The 24075-nt window shown below is 35.6% G+C and overlaps 1 protein-coding gene across 1 annotated transcript in view; it reads right to left on the bottom strand.

Annotated features, from left to right (window-relative positions):
* ARID4A (AT-rich interaction domain 4A) overlaps positions 1–24075 on the bottom strand; it is a 66657-nt gene that overhangs the window by 10254 nt on the left and 32328 nt on the right. The window contains exons 12-20 of the mRNA XM_069487259.1: positions 19124–19196; positions 18207–18301; positions 17935–18032; positions 16847–17078; positions 13675–13925; positions 10610–10807; positions 5362–5446; positions 3890–4031; positions 46–1176 (exon numbers count right to left, since the gene is read on the bottom strand). Coding sequence (XP_069343360.1) covers positions 46–1176; positions 3890–4031; positions 5362–5446; positions 10610–10807; positions 13675–13925; positions 16847–17078; positions 17935–18032; positions 18207–18301; positions 19124–19196 — 2305 coding nt within the window. The remainder of the gene's footprint in view (positions 1–45; positions 1177–3889; positions 4032–5361; positions 5447–10609; positions 10808–13674; positions 13926–16846; positions 17079–17934; positions 18033–18206; positions 18302–19123; positions 19197–24075) is intronic.

Below are 24075 nucleotides of genomic sequence, written 5' to 3'. Positions count from 1 at the left end.
TTAGTTTTAATATAAAGGCTAATTTTTTCCCTAGAAAATCCTTACCCTTTTCTCTGTTCTCTCGTTCTTGTACAATTATGCTACAGTTACCAGCAGCAACACTGGTTTCAAAGCCATTTGCTGATTCCCTCTCGCAGGGACCTTCTTGAGATTCTTCAGCAATACTATCAACTTCAATCGTTATGTCACTCTCACTTTTTACACTTCGAGACTCATCTTGACTGAGAGTAAGTGGTGAAGCTACTGAAAAGTTATGCTGGACTACGGGAGGCAGGGCAGGTGGAACAGAAACAAGAGAGTTAGACTCAGAGGTTTCAACTACTACATCTTCAATACTGGTCTTATCCTTTTCATCCAAATCATCCAAATCTACTTCATGGCAAACTAAGGTTTCAGGCCCAATCAGAGGCATTGCATCCTCTTCTTCTTTTAGTGGAGTATTTACAGTTTCTTCAGCTGGACTATCAAATTTTTCACTAGTCAATTGTTGAATGCATTGGTCTGACTCTGCTACCAACGATGGCATTCCCTCATTTTCTGGTTCAAAGTGCTGTTCAAAATTTAAGTTTTTCGTTCCTTCAGATCCAATGCAATCACTGGTCCTTTCTTGAGATACACTATTTGTCATTTCCATTCCATTCTCAATTCTTATTTTTTTCTCTGGTGATGATTGTCCTAATATTTTCCGTTTCAATTTTTTTTCTTTTGTACATTGATCAATTTCATCTTCAGTAGCAAAGTTTTTATTGTCTAATGAAGAAAATTCAAGACTATGAGCTTCTATATGAGGTTCACTTCCTGCTTCACTCTGGCTAAATGATGAAATCTTTATAATTTCTAAAGAAAGATCTTTTGTCTTGCTTCGTCTTCCTTTTCCTTTAGGAGATTTTTCTGCCTCTTTCTTAACTTCTTCTACTTGTTCCACTTTGTTTCCAAAAATCTGTACTATTTGTTCATTTTCTCCAACTTCTAACTTCAGGGTTTCTAAAGGCTGCAATTGAGTCCTATCGTTTTCTTTTAACATATGTGCAGCAATCTTTGGATTTTCTTCATCTAGTTTATCATCACTTAAATTTTCATTTTTGTCTAGTTCTTCTTTAATATCAGGGGAAAGTTCTTCATTTATCAAATTCTTTTCTAAAGGGTCTTCAGTTTCACTATCAGATGAACAAGAGTCTGTAAAAGAAAACATTATTATATTATACAGGTTTTTTACATTAATTACTAATGTAATTTTATACTAAAAATACTACCCAAAACCAACAAAATCCTTAATCATACACCTTTGAGTACCTCCCTGTAGAAATCTCTCTGGTACAAAATAAATCATAATATTTGTACGAAAAATTGGTGAGGGGATTTCAAATTAAACTCCATGTAAAAATACATTATTGGCATTTTACTGTCTCATCTATATAAAGGCTATTTTGTAATATTCACTAGTATCATATTTAGGCTAAAACAGACCTTAGGAAAATCAAAAGACTAGTACAGTACTGAGATATGCACTTAATATGTTAAATGGTTTGAGATAAGGTCTAGTCAGTCCTGATTAATACATGTGAGGGCCATTTTGTGTCCTAAGAAAGAAATATGACATTCCACTTAAAATAATTGTGGAAATAAGAGATGTTTAAAATAAGCAATATGAATTCCCAAAACTTTAAATATTCTTATTCTTATTAACAAGGAAATCAGGCCAGGTGCGGTGGCTCACGCCTGTAATCCTAGCACTCTGGGAGGCCAAGGCAGGTGGATGACTCGAGGTCAGGAGTTCGAGACCAGCCTGAGCAAGAGCGAGACCCCATCTCTACTAAAAATAGAAAGAAATTATCTGGCCAACTAAAAATATATGTAGAAAAAAAATTAGCCGGGCATGGTGGTGCATGCCTGTAGTCCCAGCTACTCGGGAGGCTGAGGCAGGAGGATCCCTTAAGCCCAGGAGTTTGAGGTTGCTGTGAGCTGGGCTGACCCGCCACGGCACTCACTCTAGCCCAGGCAACAGAGTGAGACTCTGTCTCAAAAAAAAAAAAAAAAAACAAGGAAATCACAGGTAAGCCATCTTCTAATAAAAGAAATTATTCACTATGAGAGAATTTTTAAAATAATTTTTATAATAATAAATAATAAAATAAATTAAATTTTAAAACAGTAAAGTAGGATTCTATGACTGTATAGGAGCTATAAAATAAAAAATTCTATCCACATGGTGCTCAAATCTTAAAGAAGTTCAAAACAGCAAACATGACAGTATGTTTTTAATGAAAAGGTATGTAAAGTTTTGTTTTGTGGTTTTATCATAAATAAAATGTAGAATTAATTTTTCTCATGTTTAAAAAAATCCTTTTATGTGGTAGTTTAATAAGGCTGTTCTGTAGGTTGTACAATGCACAAGGCATGCTTTCTAAAGGGGGTACCTTTCACGTTGTGATTTTATATTTATGTATTATGACAACCTTCCAGCAGATGGCAGTAAAGAGGAAGGATGCCGTCTTAAAATTTGCACACAAGCACCATATGGACTAATGGCAAACCTATAGTTTGGAATAGCTTTTTCCTTGAAGGGAGGGAAATTCTTATGTAAGACAACCATTTAACATTTCTTCAATTACATTAAAAATATACACAGGTAGAAAAGTGGGGGAAATGAGTAAAAGCAGAATAAAATACGTTCACTTAGACTCATCACAAAATATGCCTATACCACATTAAATGCCTAAAGCACATTAGTTTGTGCTTTCTTTGAACAATATGTTCTTAGCATTTTTGAAAGATCCTAGATGAACAGCACTGAATTTACAGGAGACACTGGTGCATGCTTTGAAGGAAAGTGTAGCACACACTAGGGTACATGGCTTATCAATTCACCCTCTATTAAAATAGAATAATTCTAAAATATTTACAAGAAAAAGTATTCCTAAATTAAAATAAAACATCACTAAATTTTAAATAAAAATTATATAGCAAAATAAATATTCTCTTCAAATTAAATTTTGTAGTTTAAATCATGAGATTAAAAACCTAGATGATTTAGAGGTTGAGTATCCCTAATCCGAAAGTCTGAAATCTAAAATGCTCCAAAATCCAAAACGTTTTGAGCACTGACATGACGGCACAAGTGGAAAATCCCACACCTGAGCTCATGTGATTGTTTGCAGTCAAAAAACTGGCACACAAAACAGTTTATTCAGCATCTCCAAGGTATGGTACACAATAATCTTTTAATCAAAACACAGCATTACAGGTAGAGACTGAAGGCCTGCAGCCGTATTGTTGCTGTTGTTTAACAGCTGCTACAGGTATTCTGGTAATGACACTGTGCTTCTTAGTTACGCTGAACATATTATTTTTCCACTGTATTAATGGTATGTCATATTTCTTACTGTTAGGTACGTATGTGTGAATAAGTATAAAAAAAGATTGCTTATCAGTAGCATATAAATTCAAAGTCAGGAATAATGGTGATGCCAAACAATCATAGATTGTCCACGTGAGTGTCTGAGATAGTAACACTTTTGCTTTTTGGGGGTTAAAAGTACCCAAACTTTGTTTCATGTACAAAACTATTAAAAATATTGTATAAAATTACCTTTAGGCTATGTGTATAACATGATTGTGAAACAAATGAATCTCATGTTTAGACTTGGGTCCCATCCCCAAGATATCTCACATATACACAAATATTCCAAAATCCAAAAAAATCTGAAACTTGAAACACTTCTGGTCCCAAGTATCTCAGGTAAAGGATATTCAACCTATACTTTGTCTCACACAATGGAAGTTTACTTATGCTGATTTTTTAAAATCAGCCATCCTCAAAATTGAGCACCTTCCATTCCATTTGACAGGGGTGAGCTGTCTGGTATATTGCCGAGAGCATTTCTGGTACCTGATTTTCCTTCACTGTTTGCCGTTTTCGATAAACCATATGGCATGTTTGATGAAAGGGTCGATTTTAAAGGAGGTCGTCCCCGCTTTGACTTCTGCCTCTCCTCATCCCTCTTTTCGTCCTTTTCGCTATCTTCTTTATTCTGGGTAACAACAACAAAAGGTATGAGAGGGGGTAATGCCTTATGAAATAATGAACATTCTACTTCTCCAAGGAAAACGACAACTCAAAAGAGGTTAAATATTTTATAAGTCAACTCCTAATCTGTACTTATAGAAAAACCTAAACCAGGTTTTTAAAAACATATTTTGTATTTATATGAATATGTTGTTCTGTAATGTGTAACATTACAAGTGTACTGTGATGGTCAGCGTCAGTGCATTAGAAAGCTGTACAACTATTCAGCACTACCCCCTCTTGTTCCTTACTAGCCACCAAAGAAAAGAAAGATATCTACCACCCAATAGACAAAAATGTTAGGCAAATCTCTAGAGCAAAGGTTAACAATTGAGGGTGTGGGTGAGGGTACAACTGGCCAGTAGGCTATGTGTTTTAAAATTTTAGTATCAACTTCCAGTATTTAAAAATCATATTTCACATATTAAAAAATATAGTGGTCTTGAAAAATCCTAAAATCTGGCAACCCTGGGTCAGCATTCCCACAGCAGTGTGCTTAGTTCCACCCTTTCTAGATAAAGGATGTGTCCTCTTGTTTGTCACTATCAGTCCTACTTTACCCTTTTCCTATAAAGCCTCTGTAGCATTTGAGTTTGAAACCATGCCCCAGGGGGTTGCTGGTTTTCACCTTTCCTGAAACAATGTGATGTGTTTTAAACTTTTACTTTTTTAGCTCCTGGGTTATAAGACAAAAAAATCACAATTATCATTAAAGAATCAAGATGATTGTTACGATGAGAAGATTTATTAAAAACAATATTTTAAATGCATATAACTAAGCGAAAGAAGCCAATCTGAAAAGGCCACATAATGGATGATTTCCAGCTGTATGATATTCTGGAAAAGGCAAAATTATGGAGACAGTAAAAAGATCAGTGGTTGCCAGGGGTGAGTGAGGGTGGGGTAAGAATAAGCAGAACACAAAGGATTTTTAGGGCAGTGAAACTACTCTGTCTGATACTATAATAGTAGGTCCATGTCATTATACATTTGTCCAAACCCACAGAATGCATAACACACCAAGAGTGAACCCGAATGCAAATTATGGACTCTGGGTATAATGATGTATCAATGTAGGCACATCAATTGTAACAAAGCTGGTGGGGGATGTTGACAACTGGGGAAGGCTATCCATGTATGGGGCAAAGGGTATATGGAAAATCTTTATCTCTTGCTCCCAATTTTGCTGTGAACCTAAAACTGCTCTAAAAAAACATGTCTTAGAAAACACATACAACAATACAATTTGAATAATTCCTGTACCTATTGTAAAAGATATGAATCTATGAACATACTTTAGCTTTTTTCTTCTGTTTTTTCTTTGGTCCACCTTTGTCCAAAGGCCAGATTATCCTGTCAGCTTTCACCCATTCATCATACCTTAAAATAAAGAATACATAAAAATTTCACAATGGTACCCGAGTTGAAATGTATTTACCGAACAAAAACAATAGTGAGATAGACTAAAGAGTGTTTTCCAGTGTTAGCAGAAATGTGAAGGGCACAAGGGAAGGTTTGCTGGTAACATGTGGCAGCAAGTGCACTGGGTGCTTTGTTACCACCAACAGGGAAAGGCAAGAGAATTTTTTAGAGTTAACAGCTTTAGAGGGAACTCTGAGTAAACAATTCTAAAAAGATTCAAGGCTATATGAACTGCTTTGTTTTCCACAACTCCCAAAGAGCTGAGCTTACAAGGAGATTCTGCACTAGAATTCATCCTATTAAATGAATAGTCAGGTAAATTCAAATTTGTAATATGATCAGTTCCAGATTATTTTATCAAGCCCATTTCAACTTTCTTTTCTTCCCCAGAATTTTCTTTAGCCTCTAGTATTTCCAATAATTTTTTTTTCTGAACTGGTTACCTTTAAGACTCTGAAATTTTTTAAGGATATTTTTATTTCACTTCCTTTATGTACATTTATTCTGTTTAGCTCAAGTTGAAAATTCTTCATTTCCCCTGTACCTTTTCCCAAAAGATTGACATTATTATTGAATTTCAACATAGTCCAAGCTACAAATCAGGGAAAATAAGAAATTAAGCTTTCTAGAACTAAATAACAGTTCTTACATTTTATGAATATATACGTATTTACAGCATTCAATCAAAATCTAAAATCTGAACACTTCAGTAAAAAAATTACAGGAGTCCTTGCTTTAGACTGTACCATTTTAATGGAAACTCATGTATATGGAAACCACACCTTCACTTTGTAAACCATTACCGTGGAGATGTGCAAAATAAACACATGGTTCCAATATGCACAAGTTTCAGTTGATACAGATGCTCCTCGACTTATGATAAACTTACGTCCCGATAAGCCCATCATAAATTGAAAATATAGTAAGTAAAAAATGCATTTAGGCCGGGCGCGGTGGCTCACGCCTGTAATCCTAGCACTCTGGGAGGCCGAGGTGGGTGGATCGCTTGAGGTCAGGAGTTCGAGACCAGCCTGAGCAAGAGCAAGACCCCATCTCTACTAAAAATAGAAAGAAATTATCTGGCCAACTAAAAATATATATACAGAAAAATTAGCCGGGCATGGTGGCGCATGCCTGTCGTCCCAGCTACTCGGGAGGCTGAGGCAGTAGGATCGCTTAAGCCCAGGAGTTTGAGGTTGTTGTGAGCTAGGCTGACGCCATGGCACTTACTTTAGCCCGGGCAACAAAGCGAGACTCTGTCTAAAAAAAAAAAAAAAAAAAAAAAAAAAAATGCATTTAACACATTAACTGCCATGTGAGTTGTATTTAACTCATGCTAGTTTTGAGCATAGGGCCTCATGAAGCACAACCTATGCAAAACTCTGCAATTGGTTCTCAAAAATCTTACTTGTTGATGTTCTTATTGTTACAGTTAATATTGACAAATTAATTCTAAAAACATGGATTAAATGAATAGAAGTCAATAAATTTTGTTTTGAATTAAATTAGAAACGATCATTTTAGGACAGGCGTGGTGGCCCACACCTGTAATCCGAGCACTCTGGGAGGACAAGGCGGGAGGATAGCTCGAGGTCAGGAGTTCGAGACCAGCCTGAGCAAGAGCGAGACCCCCGTCTCTACTAAAAATAGAAAGAAATTAGCTGGACAACTAAAAATATATATAGAAAAAAAATTAGCCGGGCATGGTGGCGCATGCCTGTAGTCCCAGCTACTTGGGCGGCTGAGGCAGGAGGATCGCTTGAGCCCAGGAGTTTGAGGTTGCTGTGAGCTAGGCTGACACCAAGGCACTCTAGCCCGGGCAACAGAGTGAGACACTGTCTCAAAAACAATAAAAGAAAGGATCATTTTGTTTTCGGAGTTTTTATTTCATTTTCGTAATAAAACACTGTGGCCCCAAGGGGAAAAATTTTTTTTCTAGTGTGGCAGTCAATTTTTTAATATACCTAACCTACCAAACATCATAGCTTAGCCCAGGCTACCTTAAACGTGCTCAGAACACTTATATTAGCCTACAGTTGGGCAAAATCATCTAACACAAAGCGTATTTTATAATTAAGTGTTAAATATCTCATGTAATTTATTGAATACACTGTAGAGTACAGTGTAAGTTGTTTACCCTCAAGATCTCATTACTGACTGGAACCTGTGGCTTGCTGCCACTGCCCAGCCTCACAAGAGAATATCATAATGCGTATCCTGCATATCATAGCCTGGGGGCAAAATTCAAACTTCGAAGTACAGTTTCTACTGAATGTGCATCGCTTTTGCACATCAAAAAATCTTTAACTACCTTAAGTCAGGGACTGTTTGTACTATGGTTTGGAAACTATCTCACACTGGATTAAAGCTTCTAAAATAGGACTAGCTATGAGCATTGTACCAGGCTTTTATGTATCTGTACTTTATTACCTCATTGAGAAACAGTCATTCATTTAGACATTTACTAAGGGGCCAGGCACGATATGAGGAAGCATGTAGAGAATAATAGAGAAAACAAGGCCCTTGCTCTCATGCTACTCATAGTCGAGTATGAAAGATAGACATATAGTAAAAGTAAGCACAGTCTGGTAAGTGCAATAAGATAGTTATGTATCTGATCCAGGATTAACAAACGAATAACTATCCAATTCCAAAATTCCACAGGAGATATCAAGACGTACAGGCCTGATTTGGAGTGTACTTCATCCAGGCCACACAGTCCTGGTCACAACAGTATGTCATGTTGGTACTTCTAGCACTAATACTGCCAAACCAAGACTGGTCCCGGGATTTCTCAACTAGAGACCAGGACTCCCCTCACACTTGCAGAGGCTCCCATTTTACAATAGAAATCTGATAAAATTCTCTAGGAAGTATAGTGACTCTATTTCAATGAGCAGGCCAGAATTATAACAGCTTTTAGAGGTATGGAAGGATAAGAGAAAACCAAGAACCATGTGAGTAACCAGTTAGGTAACTAATTAAGAAGATAACCAGTTAAGAAGAACCTGAGGGCCTGGCGTGATAGCTCACGCCTATAATCCTGGCACTTTGGGAGGCTGAGGCAGGAGGATCACTTGAGGACATAAGTTCGAGACCAGCATGAGTGAGCAACATAGCAAGACCCCGATCTCTACAAAAAAATAGAAAAATTAGCTGGGTGTGGTGGTGCAAGCCTGTAGCCCCAGCTACTCAAGAGGCTGAGGCAGGAGGACTGCCTGAGCCCAGGAATTGGAGGTTGCAGTGAACTATGATGATGCCACTGCACTCTAGCCTGGGGAATAGAACAAGAGCCTATCTCAAAAATAAACAAATAAGATAATAATAACAAAATGAATATTGACAAGAATCATAAAGTAAAACATTAAAAGATGAGAAAGAAACACAACAGGAACGAGAAATTCTAGAAAGCAGAACAGAGACATATACAGATGATAAGTAAGAATGAATGGTTGTGAAATGAATAGAATCTGAGGAAAAAAGAAGGCCATCAAGTGCTGCAACTACAAATATAGTTGACTCAAAGTTGGTAAACAAAGTTCTTTCCCCCTGAATTCAACAATATGTTGTAAAGAGAAAAGAAGAGTTAACACTAATGGGATACTTACTAAGTGCCAGGCATTGTTCTAAGCACTTTACATGTTAATACAGGTATTATCACTACAGTAGTCCCCACTTAGCCACAGCATGGTTTCAGTTACCCATAACCCAAAAATATTAAGATTTTTTTGAGAGAGAAAAAGACTGCACTCACGTAACTTTTATTATAGTATAGTATTCTATCTTATTATTAGTCATTGTTGTTAATACCTTACTCTGCCTAATTTATATTTATGATGGGTATGTATGTACAGGAAAAAACACACTATATATAGGGTTTGGTACTGTCTATAGTTTCAGGCATCCGTGGGGGGGGTCTTGGAATGTATTTCTCACAGATAAGGGGAGACTACTGCATTTTACATCTCTATAAAATAGGTATTTTGTTTTCCCCAGTTTAGAGATGAGAGAATTGAGTAATGACAGAGTACACATCTAATATGTACAAAAACCCTGGAGCAATCTAGCTCCCAATAAATACAGGGCAACCAAAAACATTAAACATAAAAGACTTTCTAAAGGAAAAAAAAGCATCCTCAAACATTCAGGAATTGGCCTGGAACCATCAGCTGGTGTTACTCTGAGCTGGTCTGGCACTCACAACTAGGCCATGATGTCCTGTTGAATGTGAACAATTTCACAGAACAGCAACATCAGACAAGTCTATTCCGTGACTGCGATAGATCAAAACAAAAGACCACTCCCTAATCATGTCTGAATACAGAAAAAACAGGAACATTGTCCAAACCACAAAAATGACCAAACATCCAAATTTCCCTAATATGAGCAGCTGCTATTTTGGGGATTTTTTTTTTTTTGACCAATTATAGTGTTAACCTTGGTCTAATTTTTACTCCTTTTATAATTTTTACATTCATGTTTATGAGAAATATTGGCCTGTAGTTTTCTTATTTAAAAAAAGAGAAAAGAAAACCAATCATAGAATTACCCCAGCTTCCTGACAGCATCTAATATAAAGCAAAGTCCTACTCCCTTATGCCCTCCTCAAAATCAAACACAAGCTCAAATTTGTCTTTTTTATTAACCAACTTAGAATTATTATAATACTTGTCATAGGCTTAATTTCTGATTAATGAAACAAATAAACAAACATTTGCCCAGTTGGAAGCTGCAGGCCTGGTTCCCTGTCCATGTTTATGCAATGTTTCCACAGAACCCTGGGCTCGCGTTCCCAAAGGTGGTGCCCTGAGCTTTCATTGATCCATCTACCATCACCCTGTTACTGAGGTGCCCTGTGGTTCCCCATGCTGTGGATTCTCCCTTTTTGTAAATGAATGATAAACCTAATTTGTTCAAACTATAGGTGTGATCCTGGTAGTCTCTGACTGGAAGCATTGACATAGCTAGTAAAACTGGGAATGTCAAAGGATTGGAAAATTCAGAATCAAAGTATACCTTGTAAACCTATACCATTATTTGCTTTAGTTCTTTACAACACTGAATTGATCTTTTTTAGCTACTGAAAAAATTTCAATAGTAGGAAAATAATTTCTTGCTTACCTGACATTCCATCCATAGTAATGTACCAAGTACAAAACTTCTCCATCATCAATTTCAGTGCTTTTAATACTAGCTTCATAAATTTTCTGCGTTTTCCCTCGTCCATATTTTACTTTCACTTTGGTTCCTGTTAGGCAGGGTTCCATGTCTTCCTCATCTTCCTCCCCTTCAGAGTCACATTTGCTTTCAGTTTCTTCCCTGTAGTAAGTTATAACATTGATAATGCTACTAATAACTTAATGGAGAACAAAATCATATATGCTAAAAGAATCCAAGGTGTCACTAGAATATTCACAACCTAAATATTACCTTAATAACATGTCAGTGGAGGAGGAGAAGAAGGAGGAGAAGGAGAAGATCTTTTATGGCCTACTCTCTAAGGAATTTATTGTGTAAAGGTGCACTGTACCAAAAGTAAATCCATACTTCTTAAAGGCCAATCAATAATCACAGTTAAGGATGATGTGGAATCAAATAAATCACTTTTGATAAAACAAAATAAGAGAAATATTCCCTGAAAAAGTCTTTAAGATTCATATTTCAGTGTCACCTTCTAAGTGAAAATGATCTAAGCACATTTTGTAACTTCCTACAACTGAATTATCTTAAATCTACATTACTTCTCCTGCTCAATTCAGATTAGTAGCAAGACTAGTTTTTTGTGGTGGGTAAGATGATGAACAAGGGCTATTTACCTTAGTAACCATGTCTTGTTTTTTGAAAAAGAGTCTCACTCTGCCTCCTGGGCTAGAGTGCAGTGGCGTCATCATAGCTCATTGCAACCTCTAACTCCTGGGCTCAAGTGATCCTCCTGCTTCAACCTTCCCAGAAGCTAGGACTATAGGAATATGCCACATGCCTGGCCAATTTTTCTGTTTTTTGTAGAGATGGAGTCTCACTCTTGCTCAGGCTGGTCTCGAACTCCTGACCTCAAGTGATCCTCCCACCTTGGCCTCCCAAAGTGCTAGGATTATAGGCGTGAGCCACTGTGCCTGGCCAGTAACCATGTCTTTTAAACTAGTTTGTATTTTTGAGGTTTCCCAGCCCTAACAAAGAAACAATAGATATTTGCATATCAGGTCACTTGTTGACACTGCAGGATAGCACCAGGAGAACAAAGCTTGCATATTTGGTGTTGATTTCTGTTTACTCATTTCCCATTAGCTTTTCTTTCTAATGATAGTCAGGTATAAAGGAGATTCACTCAGGGAGGTCTAACAATATAATTAATATTTTTATGATAAAACATTCTGTCTTAACCCTGCAAGATTCAGAAGAGAACTGCATCAAAGATCATTCTAATATCACATGAGTTTTAAAAGCTTAAGAGGAGGTACTGTGCTCTCTAATAAATACAGGGCATTATTTTGGTGGCCCCTAGGGCACCTAACATGGAGCAGCTTTGACAGCCCATTTGCAGCGGGAATGTTTTCTCTCCCAGGATACCTTCCAATAATACAGACTGATGAGGTAATTTCAAAACACTACAAGAAAAACTACTTAAAACAAATCTCTATAGATAAAAAGTCTCCCCGTTTCCATGATTCCTGCTATATAATGAGAATACAGACTTGTATAATGTCTGTATATTCAGTTTTTATTTAATAGAATATTGTTCTTCATATTCATGTCTGTGAAAATTTCTCTAAAATATATCTTTGTCCATTTATATACCAATTATGAAATCTTTTTAAATCACATATTATTTATATACTTAGATGCATGTGTATGTAAAAAAACTACCAAGACTAGTTTTTTTTGGTGGGCAAGATAATGAACAAGAGCTATTTACCTTAGTAACCATGTGTTTGGTTTTTTTTTTTTTTTTTTGAGACAGGGTCTCACTCTGTCACCCGGGCAACATATATACATATTACAATATACATATTTTGATACTTATTTTTCATAAAATTTCAATGTATAGTTAGGTCCTACTTTTTAATTGGCTCAACTTTGCTTAAATTTTTTGCCCAAATATTTAAAATACTGTACTCATATCATTATACTCAACTCCAATTATTTCCTCCCACTTTTCCTAATCCTGAATATATTTCATTACAGAAGCTTCTTTTATTCACGTAACCTAGTTCACATGTAATTGTGATAGCTCCTGTACCTATCTGTATTGAATCAGTTTACCTATTCCATTCTCCTATTTTTCCAAATATTTATTCTCTCAGTAGCAGGCTACTTTTCCCAAATATGGCTTAATACAACTCAAATTTCTAGAAAATTCAGCATCACATAGTATAATAATTGAAAAATAACTACTATGGAGGAAAGCTTATATTATAAGTAAGTGTGTTATGCTGTAGTTGCTCATTTAAAAATCATATTTTAAGTAGAATTTAAAAATTAGTAAATCTGACAACACTTACAGAAATGGTCAATGAAATAACATGGTCAGACATTACCTTGATCTAGCTGGACTGCCTAATCTTTAGCTATTTTTAAGTCAATTCAGTCTATACATGTCTAATACATGGAAAAAAAATACAGTTTTCACTCAACAGCAAACAAGATGGACATTTAAAAAGCTGAAATTTATTGGTGTGATGTGGGGCAAGAATGTATTTTCCAAACTAGAATCAGGGGTGCATGCCACTTATTCTAAGACAATAGCTTGAAAAAGAAAAATGTCTTAAAGCTAACACACAGAAACATCTGCTAGTACTGTGCACCCATGTGTTTGTTAGCTTTCCCACATTGTACCTTTTTTAAAATGGAATTTTTGCTGTCGCTGTTTCCTCTTGTCCACTTCCTCCATTTTTCTCCAGCTCCCTTCCCTGCTGTCAACTGCAGGACCTTTCTTTTGACTGGGTGGCGCAGCCTTCTTTGAGGCCACTGTTTAGGGCACAAGTGCTATTAAAATGGTGCGACCAGTATATTCTCCAATTCCGAAAGGCGATACACATCATCTTCACAATGTGTCTCACCTTCATTAGACAAGAGGAACGGAAGTCCCAATAAGAAAACATTCCCTCAAACCTGAATCTCTAAGCAGGAGCAAAGCGCTGTTGTACCCCAGACAGGTGCTTCTGGAGAACAAACATAAGATAATGTACCTCTCTTGGTTTTTCTCTTCCTCTTCATCTGAGTCTTTGTCAGAATCCTCCTGCTTTTTAATTTTCTTCTCTTTTTGCTTTGGTGTATTTTTTTTCCCCAGTAGTAGCTCATTTTCTTTTTTCTCTGCAGTTTCGTAGTCATCATCTACATCCTTATTTTCTGTATCATTATCTTTTAATTTGTCTTCTATTTTCTCTTCTTCAATTTCCTTTTTAATAGAATTTGCATCTCGAGCAATTCTCCTTCGTCCCTAGTAGAGTGTATAAAAGCTTTAAAACGGCTCTCACTACAAAGGGGGAAAAAGCAGGAAAAGATATCTTTTCCCTAACCTTCACAGAAATGACTAGTCTGCTCTATGGCTTGAGACATGACCCTGAAAACTAACTTACAGGTATTTTTCCTATTGAAAGTAAAAGAATAACCAATATAAATTACTTAATTATATCTAGGCCTACTATGATCTTTAGTTATACATTACATAAGAAATAAAAATTTGCTTCCTTCAGACTGGAAGAGAGAAAAGAAAAAAAGAAGAAAAAAGAAATAAAAATTTTCTCCTTTGTTCACTACATTATCTTATCTCAATTTTAATATTCCTTGACTACAATAAAAATTATAAATAATCTAAATGCAAATGATAAAAGTTAGCAACAATAATGATACATAAATCCCCTAAATAATAGCCTCTTTAATAGCTCTGTGGTCTCTAATTCTACTGTTTACTAAAACAAAATTTACATTATCACTGTATTTATTTGTGACTACATTTTAAAAGGCTTGAATCGGATCAATGGCAAAAAGTGAGCAGATTTCTTTCAATATCTGGGGAGCTCACTGAGCCAGCAGTAACTTGTTTTACCGCCAGCAGCTTCTACCTCGCCTCTTGCATGCTCAGCTGACCATGAAACTGGTGAGCCATTTCACTATCTCCTAGATTCTCCTTCAAGTCAACCTCTATACACTGGCAGAATTCCCCCTCTTCTTCGAATAAAACAAGGATAAAAAGGAGCCAACAACTTAGGGAGCAATAGAATACAATTAATATCTCAGTGAACCAATATTTTCCCTTGTTACTATGTGTACTAATTTATTTCTGTCACAAAGCACGAGAATTGCAAGTTCCATGACAGCAGGGACTTTGTATTATTCATTCTGCACCCTTAGATCTAGAAGGTGCCTGGCACATAGCAGGTGCTCTTTAAACATCTGTAGGTAAATGAATGAAAACTATTATTATCTATAAAAACTTAGTTCTGTATGCTTTTGTTCCAGAAATTCCATTTTTAGAAGTCTGGCTTATATATTCAGATGAATAAGGAGGATATCTTTACAAGCATAGGTTTTATTTTTTACAGTAGTAAAAAACTGGAGAAAATCTTGGGGAAGGTAAATGTATGGTTCATCCATACTATACAGTACACTACACTACATAGGACAGGAAGGTCTTTAGGTAATGACAAGAAAGTGTGTCCACAATACATACAATGGAATATTATTCACCTTTAAAAAGGAAGGAAATTCTGACAGATGCTACAACATGGATGAACCTTGAAGACATTATGCTTAGTGAAATAAGCTTGTCACAGAGGACAAATACTGTAGGGTTCCACTTATATGAGCTATCTAGAGTATCAGGTTCATAGATACAGAAAGTAGAATGGTGGTTGCTAGGGGTTAGAGGAGGGAAGAATGGGAGTTATTATTTAATAAACACAGAAATTCAGTTTTGAAAGGTAAAAAATTTCTGCAGCTGGATGGTGGTGACAGTTATGCAACAATGTGATTGTACTTAATGCCAATGAACTATACACTTAAAATTAAGATGGAGGCCAGGAGTGGTGGCTCATGCCTGTAATCCCAGCACTTTGGGGAGTCCAAGGTGGGAGGATCACTTTAGGCCAGGAGTTTGAGAGCAGCCTGGGCAACATAGTGAGATCTTATCTCCTAAAAAAAAAAATTTAGCTGGGTATGGTGGAACATGCCTATAGTCCCAGCTACTCAAAAGGCTAAGGCAGGAGGATCACTTGAGCCTAGGAGTTTGAGGGTGTAGAGAATTATGATCCCACCACTGCACTCCAGCCTGGGTAGTAGAATATGACCCTATCTCTAAGAAAAAAAAAAAAGTTAAGATGGTAAATTTTATGTTATGTGTATTTTACCACAATTTAAAAAATAAAATTAAAAAACGAAGTGAAAAAATCAATTTGGATATTTCATGACATTCACTAGAAGATTCCATTTACTAGATAATACTTAGAATTAATAGTTTGAAAAAATGATTTCTGAAATAAAAGAGAAAAGTAATTTCACCTTCTCTTTCACTAAATATGATTTCACTGAAAAATAAGACATACAATAGTAATTAAACTTCTTTGATAGTGTGGTAAATTTCTTTTTCCTCCTAAAATTTGATAAATCCTACTGTGTAGACATCACTGGACACTGATTAGAATGATAGATGACAATTCTTTATATATTAATGGAGTGGAAGAGTAGAATTGGAAGACAAAACCAGTGTACAAATGACTAGAGCTGTAAAGTGTGTTATAAAGTTACAGAGAAAAACAAGATACTATCTGGCTGAGGGCACAGATATTATAAAGAAGAGATTCACTCATTCAAGACCTACTTAATAAGCCTTTACTATGTGCCACACACTATCCTAGATGCCAGGGAGCAGTCAATGAACAAAATAAGCATTAATTCCTACTCTCGTGGAATGTGATTCTAGCAGAGAGTGGGACAAAATAGAAAATAAATAATAAACATAATAAATAATTATGGGTAACAGCAACATTAGAGGGATTCAGAGTGCCAAAGAGAAGAGGTAGGTTATAATTTTAGATAACGGTGACTAGCATAGGCTACAATGAGGTGACACTTCAGCAAGACTTGAAGGAAGGGAATATATGAGCCTGAACTCACATTAGAACGACTTGATCAAACATAACTACAAAAGATACAAAAGAGGAGGAAAAGTTTTCAGGTAGAAGAAATAATGTACAAAATATTTTTTAAAAAGTAGCCAGCTAGTCTAGCTGAAGTAAAATTAAATACTGGAAAATAAACTAGGTTTACTGTAGTACTTTTGTATATATCTGAAAATGTCTATAATAAAAAATTTAAATAATGCTCAAAATAAACCAGGTAAAACTACTATTAAGTACTCACCCTCGGAGATTTTAATTCTATCTCTTCTCTTTCACTTTCACTGTTTGAATCAATATTTTCCTCAGGTTCACTCTTCACTTCTATTAAAGGCATTTCTTGATCTGCTTTTAGGGCCTCTTCCATTGATTCTTCTAAGTCTTTTTTTTCCTCTTTTACTTTTGGTTCATGGTGGTGAATAGTTCTGAATTGAATATTTGCAGAACGGCAGTACTCTTCAAAACCATAGAGATACCTAAACAAATAATATTTCATTTAAGAAATCTTACAGTCTTTGCATTTAACTTGAACATTATGTTATTAAACATATTCTTTTTAAAAGTAAAAGTCAAGTCACTTTTTTAAAAAAAAAATTTTTTTTTTTTTTTTTTTTTTTTGAGATAGTCTGCTCTGTTGGCGGAACCAGAGTACAGCAGTGTCATCACAACTCCGCTGCAACCTCCAACTCCAGGACTCAAGTGATCCTCCTCCTTCAGCCTACTGAGAAGCTGGGACTACGGGTGCGCACCACAATACCTGGCTTATTTTTCTGTTTCTTCTAGAGGCAGGCTCTCACTATGTTGCTCGGGCTGATTTCTAACTCCTGGCCTCAACTGATCCTCCAGCTTTGGCCTCCCAAAGTGCTAGGATTATAGGTGTGAGCCACTGCGCCCAGCCAAAGTACTTTTTCTATGTTACTAATTTCTTGGTGTTTTAGACAGGATTATAAACAGAAATACTCATCATGAAATCAAACGCCTTCCTGAGAAATCTGAGCTTGTGATGACTGAATCTAGCTATTGTAGTTTTGACACAAAGTTCTCCACCCCAAAGATACAGTTCTATAACATGTACAATAATTTAAGACTATAGACACTACCTGCATCCTTGATTTTGGAAAGGAAATCAGGACAATGTGAGAAATGAAGTAAAGCAGATTTGATGTACTGAAATACTTTCAATCACAAGTACCTATTAACCTAAACTTTTTATACACTTTCCCTAACTTTCGTGTTCCTTGTTTGATGCACTCTTACTTAATTGTTAACAAATTAAATGGAAAATATTTCCTCTAAGTATGAATTCTTTGATGAATAAACTATACTACTTACTTTCTATAAGCAGTTTTTACATTGTAGGAAGCAGCTGAATTCAAAATAGGAATGCCAAGGTCCATATAAATTTGCTTCCATACAGCACCACTATCAATCTGGAAAATTAAGTTTTTGTGTTAACATTTGCAAAGGGAAATAATTTTACACTAATACTCTATGTTCATTAAGAAAATGTGCTTATTACCTGAAGTGCATATAATAATGCAATATTAGATGATTTAACTTTTCATCAAATCGCTACATATTTCAAAGAGCAATGTTACACTTACATTGTCACATCCGCCCTGATGATAAACCAGTCTGAAGAGTTTGAAGAGATTGAGATCTTTATAGCCCAAAACAGGTGGTTTGTTGATTGGGGTACCTTTATAATATAAGAGCACAGTAAAAGGTTTATTCAACTGAAAAATACTAATCTGAAAACAAAGTTATCAATTTCTAATTTCCAAAATTTCATTAGAGGCACATACTTAAAGAATCTAAGTTATGTAAGACAACACACAAAAGTATTTTCTATATTCCATACACAGCTTTGTGGAAGTATTTAGATTCTAGGAGTTGTATTTCTATAGCTAATAAAGTCACCTCTCTACCTGCCAATGAATTGGGTAAAACTAAATTAAACCCTGGGACTACAAGGTGGCCAACAATCCTGCTGGTTCAAGAAGCTTGGGCTTGAACAAACACAACGGAAAGGGGAAGTTTTAGGCTGTGGTTCCATTTTCACTGCTTTAATGCAAATTGTTAAGACTGTTAGCAATAATCTGAAGGATGATTTCTGAAGGCCAAAGAACGTCTAGAACTAATTTATCTGAGGATTTTCTAGGAATAATGAATGTCAAGCAGTATGATATAATTTATAATGGTTCTATTTCTTCTACCTGTACCATTTCAAATAGGGACTGATCTCCTATTATGTTTAACTGTTGAGAATAAAGATTGGGCTATATTTACTTGCCATAAATATAGCATTAGTAATTAATGGTATGCATATTACTTCTACTCAAAATAGATATTAATAGTTTGTTTTTATTCCAAATATTTTAATCATCATCAGGTATAACTGATTCTTAGGCTTTAATTAAAATTCAAAACTATATACACTATATTAACAAAAACAATGCATATACTTTGAATGTAAACTTTAAAAGAAATGACTACGTTTAAATAATGAACATGAAAATACCTCTGTCTTCCATAAACTTATAAAGCTGTTGGAGGAAGTTGTCCCTCTCTTCAGGATCAAGTTCTTCCTCAGGCTGTAAAGGTAAAATATATAAATGTATATAGCACAGTCAACAGGAAGAAATACATGACTTTCTTTATTTTTTGCTTTTGTGAACCCAATGTAAGGTGATAAAATTTTAATGAAGCTGGAACATTTGAATTTTCTCAAAATCCTACAATGCCAGATGTTAAATCATATTTTGGTACAACTGATTTAATGCAACTGTGAAGATATATAATGTCTGCCTCCACCCCATTTATCACTCTAAACCTACCCTTGAGTATCACCATAAGGACTAAAATTAGCCATGAGGAAAAGATTGAGGAAAGGAGTGGTAGTGTCAAGTTTTTACCTCATTTGGTATTTTTAAAAAAACCCATCAAAAAATTATGTGGCCAGGCTGGGCAAGGTGGGTCACACCTATAATCCTAGCACTCAGGGAGGTCGAGGCAGGAGGATTGCTTGAGTTCAGGAGTTTGAGACCAACCCGAGCAAGAGGGAGACCTGATCTCTACTAAACATAGAAAAATTATAACAGCTGGGCGTTGTGGTATGCACCTGTAGTACCAGCTACTTGGGAGGCTGAGGCAGGAGGACTGCTTAGCCCTGGAGTTTGAGGTTGTAGTGAGCTACAATGACACCACTGCACTCTACCTGGGGCAACAGAATGAGACTCTGTGTCAAAAACAAAAATAACCCAGAAAACTATGCGGCCTATACAAATATATTGGTAGATGAATACAATAATGGTATATGTGTTTATTATATAAAAATAATTCACATACCAACATTAAGGTTTTTGTTATTGTTAAATGAATATAAACCAGGAGTTGCAAAGTCACAGTGGCAAAGGTTTTTTGTTTAAATAGCACAATGTTTTAAAGAAATTTAAATGTATTTAAGTGAGTCATATAAATTCTACTTTGTCCCAGACCCCATCATTCCCTCTTGTCTCATAATAGCCTGTTTTTCTCATTTGGCGTTCTTGTATGGCCTCTGTGGTTCACTTTGCAACCCCTGAAATTAAGACAATGAGAAGTATTTCTTAGGGAAACTAGATACTAATTACAAATTTAGCTCTTTCAAAAAAAAAGAAAGACTTGGCCAGACATGGTTGCTCCAGTGTTTTCAGAGGCCAAGGCGAGAGGATTGCCTGAGGCCAGCAGTTTGAGACCAGCCTGAGCAATACAGCAAGACCCCATCCATACAAAAAATTAAAAAATTACGTAGGCACAGTGGTGTGTGCCTGTAGTTGCGGCTACTTGGGAGGCCTAGGTGGGAGGATCTCTTGAGCCCAGGAATTCAAGGCTGTAGTGAGCTAGGATCCAGCCACTGAACTCCAGCTTGGGTGACTGACACCCTGTCTCTCAAAAAAAAAAAAAAAAAAAAAAAAAGGAGAAGAAGAAGATACATTCCAGTAAAAACAATTATTCCTAAAATTCCTGTTTAAGTGTTCCTTTTTATTAATTATATAAACCAAATGTGATCTCTTCCTATACTGTCAAGGTCTGGGCTCTAGTCAAACAAATGGATTACGGATCTTCTTTTCTGATAGACTACTTATAACTAACATTTGGGAAAATTTTTACTTAAAAGTTTAGCAATACTATGGAGAAACAAAACACTGATACATTTCTTCCATATAAATGATCATAACTTAATTTTAGAGTACTATTTTTCTATGTTCTAAAAGAAGAATTCAGATTTTTTGTCTTTTCAAAACCAAGTACATTCAAACTCTCAAGCAATAAATATTTAGCTTTCAGTGTCCAGAGGGCAAGTCACTTTAAAACTATGTTATCTAATAGCTAACAATATAGCCAGGACCAATGAATAAGTAGTTGATTAAAATATATAATTTAAAACCCATGAGGCAATCAAGAGAAAGGGAGTAAGATCTTATATTAAATTATTTTTTTCTTATCTTTCAGTACATTCATTCAGAATCATTTATAACACTGAAATACTTTCGGTTTTAGGAAACATAAAGAAACTTAAGTCAAAGTTCTAAGCCTCAAAAGTCAGCAATTTAAAAGTTAATAATCACTATAAAGTTAAAGGGTTCATTAACGCTCAAATCAAGAAATGGCAGTTTTTTCCCCATGTGAATTAAAAAATCTTGCTTTTATAAGGTTAACTGCCAATGAGTTAACTCAAGAAAAAAAGTAATCCAATAGCCCAGGAATCATTTCACTTACTAACTTTGAGGACACCTAGTGTGGGGAAAAACAAAACAAAACCAAAAACTGTTTATGCCACACTAGCTCTATGCTTTGCCTGTGCCGCATAATCACAATATTCTCTCTTCAGATTAAAATCTCATTCCAGTATTTATTATCTTACGGAATTCAGGTAAGACTGTTGTATCCAATATATGTAAAAGCAATCCTTTAAAAAGGCACTGATTTAAAATTAAAGTTGCCCCTAAAAACAAGTGAACAAAATCAACCCATCAATTAAAAATCAGGCACATGTTAAGGTTGTACCAAACAATTGATAAATTCTTAATGATTAAGAATATATTTTTATGAATAAAAATTGGTTTAAATGCATTTTATTTAAAAGTGAGTTGATGACCAAGAGTGTTTTAGGTTCCATAAGAAACCATGGCCATAAAATCTGTAAGTTTTGGTACAGTAAAAAGTGTAAAAATAAGGTAACAAATTTATTTTCCACCCAAAATAAATGAATATGAGACCATAACAAAGTCTTAAATTTATCTGATTGTTTTTATAAAACTTAAAATGGCTTCATCTCTTACAATAAGCAATTTTTCACAACTGTGTTTTTGAAGTTACCTATGTGGGTAGTCCTTAACACCTTGGAGTAAAATTGCACATGTCAGGAAATGTCTCCAATTAGAATAATGTGTCTTTATGACTTTGGTATGGGGCTTGTATTTGCTATCAGGGTTTGCTTTCTCTGTTCATGGTATTTTCATACCTATAGCATCTCTCTCCTGGTTGGGAGACAGAAGCTGTTGCATTTCTCAAGGGTTTTAGAGCGGTAGAGTGTTGCAAGGATGGGAGGTTAAGGGTCCACTAGATTGTGCTGAGGAGCCTTCTTCCTTTCATTTAATCAAGCATGTAAAAAGTAACTATGCATCCAGTAAAATGCCAGAGCAGAGAAGGAGCTTCATGATATAGAAGAGGCACGTATATGATCATAATTTTAAGAAGCTCCCAATTTTAGTTAGAATGAGTATATACTGTACCTAGTACTATAGGCAGTTGTGTATCTATCCACACTACCAGATTGTAAATTTTCTGACTTCAAGCACTATGTCTTCAAATTAAGTTCAAACATTTATTGATGGTTACTATGAGTCAGAGATTGTGCAAAAGCACTGTGGATTAAAATGAGAACGCATAGTACCTTCTATTTTTGCTGCTCTGAGTCTGGCAGGGGGTGTAGAAAGGTAAAACAAGCCAATGTAACACAATGTGATAAGTGTTGTAAAATATATAAAAGAATACACGAGCAAATGAGGGACTGAATGGTTTTGCTAGAGATGAAACGGCAATAATAATATTAGGGAACGCTTCAAAATGTACAAAGTAGACAGCCCTGGAGCTAGAAAGCAAATAGCATAAGCATGAGACTGGCAAAGGCAGACGGGGATTAGGAAAGGTCTTTGTAATGATACACTAAAGAGTAAGAACTTGACATTGTGGGTAGGTGTGGGGTTTGAGAAAGCTAAAGAGGAATTAGATCATATTTGTGTTTTAAAAAGTTCTCAGCCAAGAGCGGGTTTGATGAATTGGGAGGGGAAAGGGAGCTATTATAAGAGTCCACAAGGAGGAGAATGAATGCCTGAATTAGTCTTGCTACTAAGGATAGAAAGATCACCCTCTTCCCCCTGAAGAGGAGGGGAGGAAAAAGAGGAGAGGGAAAGAGAAGGTAGGGGGAAAGATAGAGAGAAGGTGGGGGGAGGGAGGCAGAGAGAAAAGTTAATGCTGAGGGGTTTTTGTTTGTTGTTATTTAAGTATTATTCACATTTGTAGACTCAAAATTTTAACACATGTAAATGCTCAGTAAGTTCTGTAGGTTTGGGATGTACTTATTTTACTCACAATTTTATCACTAAGGACTGATACTTACTTTAGACACTCTTTTATGGGAATGAAAATGACATCTGTGTGAAAGAATCAAGGAGAGGGTATTCCTTAGTTTCACATTAATTGAATTTGAGGGTTAACATTAATGATAATAATAAAAATAAGAGTCAGAGAAAAGGGAGAAAAAATAAGAATGGCTGAGGATGTTCTTAAGACAGGTGGTTGTGGCACAATTACTTGCTGGCATTTACCTTTTCCCTTTCTCTCCCAAATACATTAATCTGAAAATGAAAGATTATGCACTCAGAAATGGCATAAATTCTAGTGAAGAACAGACTTTCTACCACCGTATTGAGATGGGAGGTAAATATAATTTATTTTTTTAATAATACTTCCTTTTTGCTGAATTAACTTTCTTAGCTAGCAACGCTACTTTTCAATAAAAATTAGGAAGGTATACAGAAAGTATCAAAATTGTCAAAATAAATGCCAATAAAATATGATGCACTTTACACAAAGCCCCTTAGAGACCCATGTAACTTGTACACAGTTCTGTGAGTGAGTTGGGATAGCTTTTAAGCACATAACAGACTGGAGCCCCCAAAACTGACATTTTTGAGAGTGGGGAAGGTTGTAACTAAACCTAATCTTTTTGGTTTCCCTGTACTGTACATATTGTTTGTGACTGTACACATTGTTTGTTGATGGGTATCTAAGCTTTTGAAAACCCCTATGGGAATCCTTTAGAAGTTTTAATGATTATACAACACACCCCCTTTTTTTTTCTCCCCCTTTTTGGCACTCTAGTATACCACATTAATTTTCCAACACCAAAATGCTAGGATTTTTGTG

Source organism: Eulemur rufifrons, chromosome 2 (assembly GCF_041146395.1).
Source record: "Eulemur rufifrons isolate Redbay chromosome 2, OSU_ERuf_1, whole genome shotgun sequence".
NCBI classification, from domain to species: domain Eukaryota; kingdom Metazoa; phylum Chordata; class Mammalia; order Primates; family Lemuridae; genus Eulemur; species Eulemur rufifrons.
The sequence above is the reverse complement of the archived record's forward strand: the minus strand, read 5'-3'. Positions and strand labels throughout refer to the sequence as shown.